Genomic DNA, 14,920 nt, shown 5'->3' on the forward strand with positions numbered 1-14,920 from the left:
AGTACTATAGAACATAAAAAGGGTTTAGTTACTAGCACCTGTGAGTCCAAAGACACAGGTTGTTGTCTGGATGTAAGTCTGTCGATTTTTCAGGTGCTTCTGTGTGGCAAATTGACACTATCTAAAAGTTAAAACGACCAAATCAATACATGTAATCATACAGACTTGCTCATGCAGTTATATGTGAAAAGAAAAAACTGTTTACACCTGAATCCCAGGTTCGCCATATTCTATATAGTTAAACTTGTTTTATAACGATTTGTTATAAAATTGTTAGTTTTGATCTATGAAATTTCTAAATAAATGAACAGTTACGGCAGACGAGTTGCCTCTTGGTCCAAAAATCAGTAAAACGGGATACTAGATTTTAGTACATCCCACTGTCTGATTTGTGCTAAGTATTTTCATTGGGCGTTATTCGCGCAAATAACCAATAGAAAAATGCCTTAGAACGAAGTCAATATCAGATAGAGGCCGAATCACATTGTAGAAATTTAGGAGTAAAAAAGGTATTTTATCAAATTACTTGAGTGTATGATAAAAGACATTGACTCACTTCATTTAAAATAAATGCAGTTAATACATTTCTAGTTTTTTCAAGTGGAATGCAGTATTTTCTTTCGAATTCTCATCGCATGCAAATTTCTCAAAGAAGCCTGGTCCAAAAAAAGAGGCAAAATCAAGAAAATGAGCAAATTCACATTTAAAGGGATGTACCCTGAATACAATTGATCCATTATCAGATCGATATAAAAGAATTTTGGACTGGTTCGGGATATTTTGCGTATATATCGTATATGTATTCAATAATTTGATGCCGAGCATGTGTGAATAAATTTGTCAGTAACAACTAAATAAATGTGCTGTATCAACCCATTTGTTAAATGGGTCAATTTGTTTCACCCTTGTGCTAGTTGTGGTCATTGTGATGAATGCCATTCCCATGCACCAGATTACTTTGCTTTCTGGCCAGCTGGGACATGGTAGTTGGTTATCTCGTTGAGATATTGAGAACATTTTTGGTAGGAATGCCTTCTTTTCATGTACAACATTTACTGTTTTCTTCAAAATGTACTGTTGACAATTGGCTTACCTTTTATATTCTTCTTAAAGCTAGAATCACTCAGCCCTGGATGGGATCTATAACGCATCCGTAGAACTCCTAACTCATTCGTAAGTCATCCAGTGTATCCGTTCAAAAATCGGGGGCAAGGACTTGCTCAAAATTTTGCCACAGATAATATATCTGTAAGGAATACGTAATAAATCCGTAACAGTTCTCACTTCTAAAAAGATCGTAACAGTCCGGAAGACAATCACTGTAGTAAAAAAATATGAGCTATTACGGTTTTGTTCCGGTTCAATTCTAATAAGGTTAATTAAGGTTCTCTTACCGTATCAAATTCACAAAACCAATTTTTTTCTTGCACATCCTATGCAATCCAGGGATGGGAATCTGAAACTCACTGACAAGACCATCTGGGGCAGTATGATTCTAGCTTAAAAAGCCTAAAAATTAAAAAAATTAAAATATGCCCAGTTATTATCTTTTCTTTTAAAATAAGTCATTCATATTCAAAATACTTTTCTGGCCACTGGATAAAAGCTCTTGAAAAATTACCTCTTTAAGAGTTAAGATCCAGGTCCCTGTTTGAGCCAATTTAAACATGTACAAACCTTCATGTTAACCGTAACTGTTGTCATTTAACCACAACGTAGTGGTATTACTATTATTGTGGGGGCTTAAGTTTATATGTTGTGAGTTTCCAGTTACATTTTAAGAGAACAAACAACCCCAAACAAGGAATTTGATCCTGTGACTGGTACATGGCAAGTATTCGTACATACATTAAAAATGACCAAGACGGGGCTCAACAGATCCCCTTTTCTGCTCATACCAGTAAATATGAGTAAAATTAGGCTCTAGGCGAGTGGAACTTGCTATAGCACTCATCCGTCATTGTCCAAAAATATAATAAATCCAACCAATACAACACTGTTCAGAAGCCATATAACTAAAAGTTCTAGAACAGAAGTTGATTTATTGTTTGCAGCTCTATAAATTTTTTTCCAGTTCTCAGTGCTCTGTTACATACCTTATCATGATTGCATTAGTTGTCCAGGGCAAGTTTTTGGTATGTGTCGTTTTGAACTTCAAAAACGATGCTGTCTGAAAAATTGTTTTTCATCAAGTGGATTGCAGGACAAGTACAAAGCACGATGAAAGAAAATTCTAGGCAGTTCAGTCCTGCAGTATGACTTGCTTTAAAGAATTTATTGAGCCCTGCACACTTATGCAAATCGGTATTGTTCAATGTACCCTAACTGATACATTTCCCAATTTATATACTGATATGTCCAAGTTTATTCCAGTTTTTAGCTCATCTGATTTTTTGAAAAAAAAATGATGAGTTATTGTCATCACTTGAGCGGTTGTCGGCGTCTGCGTCGGCGTTGCCTGGTTAAGTTCTATGTTTAGGTCAGCTTTTCTCCTAAACTATCAAAGCTATTGCTTTGAAACTTGGAATACTTGTTCACCATCATAAGCTGACCCTGTATAGCAAGAAACATAACTCCATCTTGCTTTTTGCAAGATTTATGGCCCCTTTTGTACTTAGAAAATATCAGATTTCTTGGTTAAGTTTTATGTTTAGGTCAACTTTTCTCCTAAACTATCAAAGCTATTGCTTTGAAACTTGGAATACTTGTTCACCATCATAAGCAGACCCTGTACATCAAGAAATATAACTCCATCTTGCTTTTTGCAAGATTTATTGCCCCTTTTGGACTTAGAAAATCAGTTTTCTTGGTTAAGTTTTATGTTTAGGTCAGCTTTTATCCTAAACTATCAAAGCTATTGCTTTAAAACTTGCAACACTTGTTCACCATCATAAGTTGACCCTGTATAGCAAGAAACATAACTCCGTCCTGCTTTTTGCAAGATTTATGGCCCCTTTTGGACTTAGAAAATATCAGATTTCTTGGTTAAGTTTTATGTTTAGGTCAACTTTTTCTCTTAAACTATCAAAGCTATTGCTTTGAAACTTGCAACACTTGTTCACCATCATAAGCTGACCCTGTACAGCAAGCAACATAACTCCATCCTGCTTTTTTCAATAATTATTGCCCCTTTTGGACTTAGAAAATCATTTTCTTGGTTGAGTTTCTTGGTTGAGTATTATGTTTAAGTCAACTTTTCTCATAAACTATCAAAGCTATTGCTTTAAAACTTGCAACAGTTTTTCACCATCATAAGTGGACACTGTACATCAAGAAACATAACTCTATCCTGCTTTTTGCAAGAATGATGGCCCTTTTTAGACTTAGAAAATCATGGGTAGGACAATATTTCTATTACACAAAAAAAAATCAGATGAGCGTCAGCACCCGCAAGGCGGTGCTCTTGTTATAATTTCCATTTTGTATGTATACTTTATTCAGTACTTTGTTTTAATAAAAATACTTCTTCCTTCATTATTTTAGAATGTTTCAAGACATAATCAAAAAGTCTATGTACATATTTATGCCCCGCTTCCAATAGAAGAGTGGGTATATTGTTTTGCTCATTGTCAGTTGGTTAGTCAGTCAGCAAGAACCAGGGGCGGCGAAATCTGATTTTGACTTGCTTGTCCGTTTCTTTTCTTTTGCTATTTTTTACTTGTCTGTATGATAGTTATATAGTTAATTCTGGTCAAATTTCACTTGTCCGTACAAGCTTTGGGACAACCTGGGCAATACGGACACTTGAATTTGCCGCTCCTGAAGAACGTGGTTTACAATCAATATTATAGCTAGAGAATGCTTGATCTCACAATGGTTAAACTTCATAGGATGATTGCCTGTGGTCGGTAGATGACCCCTATCATTTTGAGGGTCAGTAGGTCAAAGATGAAGGTCATAGTGATCTTGAGACTGAAAATGGATAGGCCATCATGGGGGCGTACATGTTTTACAAACACCTCTTGTAATTTGTTTATAATAGTATCCATATAACATTTGCTGTTAATTAGATTGAATGATGAAATTTTGTATGGTAGCAGTGTGTCAATGCTTAGGTTATCACCTTTGCAATAACATGTTTTATGGTGATCAGAAAACAGTATTTTGGGAAATAACTTCCTGGAACAATGATGCAGTTCAGCCATGAGTTCGATTTCAGTTGTTTTTGGAATTTTGGATTTACTGGTTTGAAGTAAGCTGTCGGTTTTTTCAGGCATTTGCAAGAAATTGAATCGGTTTTTATTCGCCTACATTTTGATGTTTTTGACGATAGAAATTTTCATTTTATACATGCGGTAATTTTGTTTGCCTATCACGATAGAGGGGACAGGTAAAGTTCAAGTTATGTTTGAATTTGTTTTTATTATTCAAGTGTACGAAATAATATATTTTAAAGGTATATATCTAGTTCATGTCATGATTTGTCAGTACAAGTCTATATATAGATATGTATTGATGGGATAACATTTAGACTATTCCATGACTTTGCCTTACAAAATAAACTTAACACTAAATATAGAAGAATTACAATTTATCTGTGCTGTCTGGATTAGCTACACATCTTTGAAAATAATCCAAACTATTGTTAAATATGAGCATAATTGCTAAACTTATGTAAAACACATTTTGTCATAATATTTTAATCAGGTGATAAAAAAATGCATCATACATGTATATTTGATCAATAAGTTATGTTTTGCATAAGGGGGATTTTTATGCTTGAATAAAATCTGTGTTCTTTTTTCATTTTATTTAGCAAATTTTATGAATTATAAATGCAGCGTATAATGAATCATGAATTTTAACCATTATTGCATGACTATAGTCATTTGTGACCTATAATAATTTTTTTATGAAAATACATGGGAGAATTTTATTAGTGACTATATAGTGAGAGGGCTTTAATTAGGGAATATGTGGTTTAACAGTAGAATTGATATTTTGCTAATAAATGGTCCATTGTAAACTCCTAAAATTCCTATACAAAAGAAATTTAAAACAAAATACTCTCTTTGCGACTCTGATCAGAAAGTAAACAGCATGTTGACAAAATCAAAGAATTTCTGCTAGAGAGATTTCAGTTTAAACTTAAGTGTTGTCTTGAGAAGGAAGAATTTTAAACAAATTGAGATTTTTGTATCTAAGACCTAGAAAATATGAAATTTCAACTGAAATTATACAAGTACACTGAGGCAAAACTATTTAATAACTTTATTAAATTATTTTAGTATTGGGACTTTAACAAAAAAATTAGGAAGACATGTTACAATAATGGGAGATTGTGGGAGGGTATCTCTTCGTGCTGGAAGTGGTAAGGTTCCCATACGCCTGATCTTTTTTAGTTTTAAAGACATAATTTGCTCATTCATGCTATTTTAGAGTAGGAAAGACAGTCATCATTTGCAGGGATCTGTGCTTTTAAAAAAAAAAACAACTAAGGACTAATTGCCAGGATGTTTATAAAGCTGTGTTTTTGACATGTCACATTGGCAGTTGTAACTCATGACATGCATAAATAGGTTGGCTGGAACCTGGAGTATGATAGATTTTATTCTTCAGGGTTGATGTTAAACATTTTAAATAATTTCATAAAGAATTCTTAGGGTGATTTCAGTAAAAATTTAATCTATTCTCTTGATCAGTTTTTCAAATAAACATATGTTTATTTGCTGAAGGCAAGTTTGATCATATTGGACACATAGTTCTTGTTTGTTCCAAAGTAGAAATTGGTATTGAAGGTTATTTTTTTATATTGAAAAATAAATTGTCCATTTTAAAGGTGTTATAATATATGTAGTAACTGCTGTACTTTTTAATTCAGCGGAGAAAAATTTTGCCATACCATCATTACGTTAATTATTGACAGTTGGATTAGGTTTTGCAAATGTTTTTATGGTTTATTGTAATATTTTTCAGATTATTGACCCTCATGGTGAGGACAAGGTCTAGAAGTACAAGCCGAAGCAGGAGTCGGAGCCGCAGTCGCTCCCCGCGGGAACGTATTGATAGATTTGGCAGAGTTATTCCTCCTGGAAAAAAGCGATCAATGTCTCGATCGCCGTCTCGTTCCCGTGATCGTTTTCGTAGACGAACTAGGTCACCAGTGCGTCATGCTCGTTACAGAAGTAGAAGTAGAACTCGCAGTAGATCCAGAGAGTCTAGAAATTCTAGCTTTAGAGTTGAAAGGCGGAGTAGGTCGTCTTCAAGACAGTTTAGAGAAAAAGAAGTGACAAGTAGGACAAATATTGAAGATCCGGCATTTTTAAACGCTAGAATTTTTATAGGAAAATTACCATCTGACAGATGTTCGAAAGAAGAATTAGAAGAACTTTTTGTACCATATGGTAAAATATTAGGTAAGTCAGATATAAACAGGGTATTTTTCACTAAGGTCTACCTGTTACAGACTTAATGAATTTTGCCAGTAAGGTACCAGTGTAGTAAGTTTTTGAGAAGTCCCAGACCAGACTTGGAGACATTTATACAAAGTAACAGTAACACATTTTTCCAAATTTTGGTGAAGAAATGGTTTACATTTACAAAAAATGTGACAAACAGTCTGACTTTTCATTTACTGTTTAGCATCCAATCATAAACTATTTATAGTAGCATATTTTTTGCAAAGCCTACTGTTACTAAGTGAAAATGATCCTTGTCTACCTTCTCACCTACTGGTAATACAGATGCACAATTTTAGATCTGGCAGCTTTACATGTGTGTACCTTCATTTCAGTGTTTGTTTCCACACAATGAAATGATACTAGTCTTGTCTACCATAGTTCTTACCTACTGGTAATAGAGATGCACAAATTTATAACTGGCAACCTTACTTGGGTGTGCCTCTATATCAGTGTCTATTTTGTAGCACAACTATTTGAAGAAAAGGTAGTTGCACTCACTGGTGTGTCTACTTCAGGCTTCAGATTTAGTTAGCATTTGTAAGTAAGCTGGTATCTAATTATTCACTGATGGGAACGGAATGAAAGACTTGACTTGTTCACTGTCAAGCGATGCGCAGGTTCCATAACTCTATTTGGCATGATGCATTCCGAAAAAATCAATTCTCAACTTGGCAATCTTTTCATTAAGTTTTGTATGTAATTGGTATCTCATTATGCAGAAATGGGAGCTGATTAGAAAATAACATGTGTATGCACTGTGATGATCTGACATACACTGCTTAGGTTCCATTCCTTGATTTTGCATTTTTATACGCCCAAAGGGACATATTATGTTAAGACGCCGGTGTCCATCCGTCAGCAATTTCATGTCCACTGTAACTCTTGAAGCCCTCGAAGGATTTCAGAGAGCCATCACACAAATGTTCACCACATAGAGGAGACATGCAGAGCGCATGTTTTAGATGGCTTGCTTCAAGGTCAAGGTCACACTGTGACTTAGGGGTCAAAGGTCATATGACTTTGTTTCGTGTCTGTTCTGTAACTCTTGAACTGCTTAAAGGATTTTAAAGAAACTAGGCACAAATGTTCACCAGATTGAGACAATGTGCAGAGTGCATGTTTCAGATGGCTTACATCAAGGTCACAGTTAGGGGTCATACCTTCGGGCGTATATTGCTCCGCATTGCGATGCTCTTAAAACAATGTTGTTCCTATTTTTCAACCCAGCAGTTTTTGGCTGTGTATTTATGAAGCTGGTATTCAGTAACCTCTTGTGGAAATGGATTCAAACTTAACACTCTTATTCACTGTGATGCTATTACATGCTGCAGTGCACAGGGCCCATAAATCTGGTTTACTTTTTCACAAAATTATGTCCCTTTTTCAACTAAGCAATTTTTCGGTGTTATCTATTTTCTCATGAAGCATCAGAAGAGGGAAAAATTTTATGGCTCAGAATTGTTGCCCACTTTGAAGTTTGTACTAAATCAGTTTATGTTAAAAAATCAGATAGCTTCTCACAGCAATTCATGTAAATTAATAAGTTTATTTGAAATTTTGTTAGTCATTGTAAATAAAAGTTATAAACCAAGTGGAATTAGGTAGAATCATGAATTTTCTATTTTTTAAGTGTGAAAAATATACAGAAATTGGTCTAATTGTAGATAAAAAAGATGTAAAAAATATTAGAAATTGAACTATTTTGTACATCACACTCGTTACTGAAAATAGATTTATAAAGCATGCTAATTTAAAGACATGGGTAAAAATTCCTTTTCAAGGACTTAGCACAACACTATTGTATCTTGTTCTTTATTTACATACAGTTACAATACTTTTGCACTCATTATCAATTTTCAAAACAGTGAATTACTGGTACGTCAGCTGGAAGCATGCTTACCTGAGCAGTAAGTGCTCAGGGTAAGCTATTGTGATTACTTGCCATCTGTTGTCTGTCTATCATCGTCCACTTTTTCCTTCAAATCACATCTCCTCTGAAACCATTTGATGGAAGTTGAAATTTGGCATGGATGTTGCTTGGATGGTCTTCTACAAAATGTGTACATATGGGCGCACTTAGTCCCTTATAGGGGCCCCCTTAGCTGAAAATAGAAAAACCTTTAGTTTAAATAGTTTCTCATGAACCACTTGATGGTAAAAAACAACATGGCCACTGTTACAATCATGTAGCTTGGCTTGTATTTATTATAGAGGACTGAGACTCTTTGAAATTCATCTTGTCTGAAACTGCTTGAATTTGGAATTATTTCACACAACCGCTCATTATGTAACATCTACATCATGTTGATTTGTCAAAAACCACAGCCCCATCGAAAAATGTTTGAGCTGTGAAACTCAGATGAGTGATTTAGGGCCATCATGGTCCTCTTGTTGGGATACAGGATTTGGTATTCCCAAAACAATTAGAGACACCTATCTGGAGAATTGTTTCGTTTTCAAAGTAAAACTGTCTGTACATTTTATTGAATTGTGTACATTTTTGCAGGGGTTTCAATCCATGACCGAGGTTTTGGTTTTGTGCAATTTGAGAAGGAAGAAGATGCTAGAAAGGCCCAGGAGGCAGAAAATGGAACAAAATTTAAAGGACAAGTGCTTGGTAAGTTTAAACTGAATTATAACTTTTAAAATGAATACTTAGTGAAGTACATGCTGTCCTTCTAAAATGTAGGGAGTCAAAAGCTTTGTTTGCATTAGCATAGAAATTCATTTTTAGTTTGACTATTCAAAGAATAATGAGAGCTATTCTACTCACCTAGTTGTCGATGCAACATCACCTTGTGCAACAGCATATCCAATAACCATTGCATGTGTTAAATTGAAACTCCAAACAAGGTTTCCTAGTCATAAAAGCTACTGAAATAACCAAGTAAGATAACTCTTGAGTGAATTTAATACAAGTTATGGCCCTTTTTGAAGTAAAGGTTTTGAGTGCAGTTAATTATCTAGCAGTATGTCAATAACAACTATGTTTTGGATTGGAACTTTACACAATCTGCTTAGACCTCTAACCGATTAAAATAACCATGTTAGATAATTCTTGTTCAGTGCTCCAGCTAGGATTAAAAAAGGGCAGGGTGCTAGCAATGAAAAGGGCACTTCTGGGGTGGTGGTCGGTCCGGGACCGTGCTCCCCCGGGAAAAAAATATAACTGGTCCGTGCATTTTAACATACTTTAGGCATGGACTTTGGCATAATTTAGGCATGTTTTTTGGCACACTTTAGGTATGGTTTTTTAATAGGCTATGTCTGTCATCTGTAATGCACCTATTTATTAACTAAAAATTCTGCTGTTTGTATTTTACTTGGCATTGATTTTCAACTTGTAACATTTCTTTGTAATTGCATACTGAATAACAATATCTATGTGTTTAGGCCTATTTTGTTACAAATTCAGTATACATCTTCTCCATGTAGGCTACTTGATATTTATAAATTTATACGTGCAACATATTATATACAGAAAATAAAGTTTAAACTTCCACTTAAATAAATGAAATCAGGCAAAGTTTTTAACTTACAACAGTCTAAAAGCAAGTTTAGCACTTGTAATAGACATATCGGGTATCCAAAATTTTTATCCGGATATGGTTACACTTTTTCTAAAAATCGTCGAATGTCCAGTTTAAACAATATTTTTGAAAAATTATTATGATGCAAAGACAGTTTAACAGCATTTTACAGTATCTGACATTAAAGTGTACCCTGTCATTACATCTTAGTAAACTAATTTCAGAGAAATCTTCATGAAAAATCGGCAATTTCACAAAGCAGACGACAACCTACTTTCGATTTCAAAAACTTGTAAAACAATAAAATCAAATATTTTCCTATTTAAATTTGATTGTGATCGATTTTTATTAATTAGATTTAAATGTCTGTTGTCTGGACTTAAGTTTCAGTTGTGTATAAAGGGGTATTTACGACTATATTACCGAAAACGAAAGTACACTTTGACAGGTGGCGCGAAATGATAATGATTTCAGACTGGTTTGCAAACTGTTTTAACACTAAGGTTCAGTGATTTTAATGCTAGTGGAGCAGTCTAGAATATCATGGTCTGTCTCGGGCATGATTACAGCAGGTAATTGTTTAATTGTTTGCTAATTATGTCAATGCCCCCCGGCGTGTATCACTCGATAAAAAGGGGGTTAAAGCAGTGTATTATAATCACTGAGGTAAAAAAAGGGAAGTTTGGCTAAAAAAAGAAATGAATGGTTGTAAAACGGGCAGGGTGCCTGGCGGGGCAACAGGGCGGAACGAATTTCAGAACAGGCGATGCGCCCTGCTGTAAATAGCTAGCTGGAGCACTGTTGTTATAGCAAGTGTTAGCCCTTGTTTCACTCAGAAGCTATCAAGTAGTTGAGCATGCTGTCTTCTGGACAGCTATTGTTTACTAATCCATTTGCATATTTTTGTTAAAGACTGAAAATACCCCAGGGTTTGTAAATTTGGTATATTGTGATATGGCAACACTGTGTCGTGATATGTACTATACTAAGTTATTAAGTACTTGAATCAGGGCTCCAGATGCGTATTAGCGTAAATTTCGCTTTGAGATAATGCTTATAATTATATGCATGTATGGTAATTTTTATTCATATAGAAACATAAATGAAATTACAGAAACGCACACAATTACTTTCTACTAGCGTAAACCAAAACTGAATCGTCTTAATGCTTTTCGTAACAGAACATATTTGTGAGCATGCACCTTGTAGCTTCGCAATATTCCCATTCTGTTTACATATAGGTACGGTACTGTTCTGTTCCGCAGAAAACAACAAAATATCATTTTCAAAGTGTTAAAAAAGTAAACAAAATCTCCACACATATTTTAAACCAACAGAAAATGACCATACAAACATCATTCTTCTGGCTCTCATAACCAAGGCGTTATGAATCATTGCTAAGGGTGATCCTTTATGGAGAACCAGTGGCAGAGTACAACCCAAAACCAGCCACTCATCAGTGGGTAGTTAGAAGAAATGACTGATACAGAACTATAAGCCAAGGGAAGCAAAAAAGCAAAAATTTGACTGCTAAATTGCAAGTTAACACAAGCGAACAAACATATTGGTGTTATACGCAATAAATATATTAACAAACTGATTTCTGGGTTTTCTCATTAACAGAAATTTTCAGATGTAAAATAACTCCACAAGTCAAGTTCAGATTTTACCATTTTATTCATTCACAAGAATTAAGATGAGTAAATATTCATTGGCATAAAAAAATTATCTGGAGCCCTAACTCCAGAGTTGAGCTGTAGATGTTCTATTTGCCTATCTGCTGTGTCAGCACTATAGCTTGGTATGCTAATAAAATTATCAAATTTACATGAAAAAATTAACAACAAACGCATCTGTTGAACAAGCTATGATATAAAACATAATTTGCTAACATTCGTGCAGGTATATCAGATTAATCGAGTTACGTATCAGTCCATGACACACTTCTGGCTTTATAGATGCAACAAAGGACATTTTCATGGGATTTTATTATATTAACTGCAATTTTGTCCACAAACATATTCTGAATGTGGTTTTCTTCTGACTGACATATTGCAGACAACACAATATGTATGACAAACACACCAACCATAACCATAGTAAGGTCTGTTTTAGTGTTCATTAAAAGTACCATGTTTTACGTTAAAAATCTCTTGCAAGTACTTAGTTAAAGCAACACGACTTGTCATTTGGCAGATGATTTATGCAAATTGGTGAAATTTTTAGCTAGTCTGATTTTTAAGGTATTGTCGCCACTTGATCATTGGAGTCGGTGCCGGCATCGGCGTTGGTTAAAATTTTTGTTTAGGTTCACCTTGTCTCAAAAACTATAAAAGCTACTGATTTGAAACTTTGCACACATGTTTATAAATCATAATTACGTGACTATGCAGGCCAAGAATCTAACTCAAACCTGCATTTTTAGCTTGTTTGATTTTTTGAAAAAAATCTATGAGGTATTGTCGTCACTTGATCATCGGCGTAATTATCGTCATCGGCGTTGGTTGTAGCTTTGAAACTTTGCATACTTGTTTATCATCATTAGGTGACTGTGTAGGCTAAAAACCATAACTCCGATATGCATTTTGTCAAAATTATGGCCCTTTTTTGTAAAGAAAGTTTGAGTTTCTTGGTTAAATTTTTTGTTTGGGTCCATCTTTCCTTTGTACACTTGTTTATCATCATTAGTTGACTCTGTAGGCCAAAAACCATAACTCTGATATGCATTTTGTCAGAATAATGGCCCTTTTTATACTTAGAAAATTTGAGTTTGAGTTTCTTGGTTAAAATGTTTGTTTAGGTCCACCTTTTCTCAAAAGCTATAAGAGATACAGCTTTGAAACTTTGCACACTTGTTTATCATCATTAGTTGACTATATGGGCGAAGAACCATAACTCTAATATGCATTTTGTCAAAATTATGACCGTTTTTGTACTTAGAAAAATTCTGAAGTATTACTATTTTCTTACATATTGTCCAGCACTTGCAGACGAGAGATGGCACCCGTAGGCGGTGCTCTTGTTTTTAGAATTATGCCCCTTTTTATACTTAGAAAATATGAACTATAACTTTTCTTACATATTGTCAAGCACTTGCAGACGAGCGATGGCACCCACAGGCTGTGCTCTTGTTTAGAATAGCTGTCACATAAAGTCCACCATATTGTGAAGTTCAAAGTATTTTATTTTCCCATTTAATTATACACATTTTACATCATTTGTATACACAAATAGGAACATCGTTGTATTGTAGCAAATCAGTTTTGAAATTTTTGTAGAGCAATATGTATCTTTTTACAGCGGAATCATAATATACCAGTATGACGGTAATACTGCATAGGATACCCTATTTTGCAGTATTGTTAACTAAACTGAGTTATTATTAGAAATCAGAAGGATGTGATCAAAGGAAAAGCAACTCTGCTTGCACTGATAAAAGCAGACTTTCCAAAGGGACATAATACAATCAACTTCTTTTATATTTGTTTAAATATAAAGTATTTCCTCTGATAAGGAACATTTTCAAATGTTTCGAATTTTAGCCTGTCTTTGTTCTTTGATCCTTTGTTTTAGTGAACACAGTATATCAAATTTTCAGATTATAAGAAAACACATTTGCATGTCCCAATGGTAAAATCATTTGTTGAATAACATCTGAAAAAGTGAAAATGTGATGATCAGTCTTTTTATTTGGCTTTTAGGTAAACATCATCTTTCTGTTCTAAATGCTTTGATGTTCAAAATTGATTGGACTTTTTGGTTGCGGGTTTATCCCGTTACCAAAGTTAAAGTGTATTTCTGACAATCATATCATCTTTATTTGATTCCGAATCACATCCAAAGGATGTTCATGTGCTACACAAAATAGTCCCATTCATGAACAATGCGGATGAATTTTCAATGAACAAGCAGTTCTTATTTAACCTGTATCCAATCACACTGACCATTTAGATTATATAAGATCTATCAATGATAAAGTATTCCAGCCCATGATTACATCACAAGCTGGGTCAGGCAGAGTTCATCTTTGATATGAGGCAGATTGAATTTGTATTTGTTTCTCATTCATGTATATTCATAGACTAGCATTTAAAGAGAAATTAAATCTACCAAAAACCCGCAACCATCAGACATTTCAAGGCTTTGATTTAGTTTCCTGTCAACTCCTTAATGTCACCAGAAATATTTTCTTCAGTATTGTTGGCTGAAAGATCATTTAGTTACTGAATCAAACATGCCCCATCTCTACAGAACTTTGTATGTTGCCGTTCATGCAGATTTGACATTAATTGATGAACAATTAAAAATAAAGTCATGAAACAGCGTATAAATATGTAAATTTTGTAATAGAAAAAAATAAAATAGTACCATCAAAGTAAAGACGAGGTATATAACTATTTCTGTAAATACATCTCAGATTAATTTTCAGCAGAAGTGGAAGACAGACAACTGTATGATCGATTGCCATTGCAGTCCAAACAGCTTTAAGTTTTATAGCAGTAGCAGTCGAAAGATGTTTTTACACTTCGTTTTTAATGTTCTCACCTACAGAATCCAGAATATTTCTAACCCTAGGGAGGACAATTCATAGATGATTTAGATCTAAGTTCTACTTAAAAAAACTGTTTAAACTCAAAAGTTCTACTTAAGACTTCAAAATCTCATTAGAAAACAATGTCTTCAGTGAGCAGTAGTGAGATAATTACTTTAATGGTATGATAGGTATGTTCAGTCAGGCAATGCTTACCCCATAATTTCAAACAATGTCAATTTTTAGGACACTCGTCCTTTGATTAAAAATGTTCTGATTCATGATAATGAAATATCTACAAAAAATAACTAAAAATAATTGTTACAACCTTGTGACCAGGGTATATTTGGAGTAGATACAACCTATGGTTTAGCAGATCTACCATGGCAAATTGTTGTCGTAATAAATTGTATCAGTAATACATAGCTATTTTCACATGTTTTTCCGAAAGATTTACA

The 14,920-nt window shown here is 34.1% G+C and overlaps 1 protein-coding gene across 2 annotated transcripts in view; it reads left to right on the forward strand.

Annotated features, from left to right (window-relative positions):
• Positions 1-387: 387 nt before the first annotated feature.
• The window catches only part of LOC123548953 (nuclear receptor coactivator 5-like), a 41,904-nt gene continuing 27,371 nt past the window's right edge, over positions 388-14,920 (forward strand). For both annotated transcript variants that reach the window (XM_053545844.1, XM_045336649.2), the window contains exons 1-3: positions 388-509; positions 5,917-6,356; positions 8,908-9,018. In XM_053545844.1, the coding sequence (XP_053401819.1) occupies positions 5,930-6,356; positions 8,908-9,018 (538 nt within the window). In that variant the 5' untranslated portion in view covers positions 388-509; positions 5,917-5,929. The remainder of the gene's footprint in view (positions 510-5,916; positions 6,357-8,907; positions 9,019-14,920) is intronic.

The sequence above is a fragment of the Mercenaria mercenaria genome, chromosome 6 (genome assembly GCF_021730395.1).
Source record: "Mercenaria mercenaria strain notata chromosome 6, MADL_Memer_1, whole genome shotgun sequence".
In the NCBI taxonomy this organism is placed as follows: domain Eukaryota; kingdom Metazoa; phylum Mollusca; class Bivalvia; order Venerida; family Veneridae; genus Mercenaria; species Mercenaria mercenaria.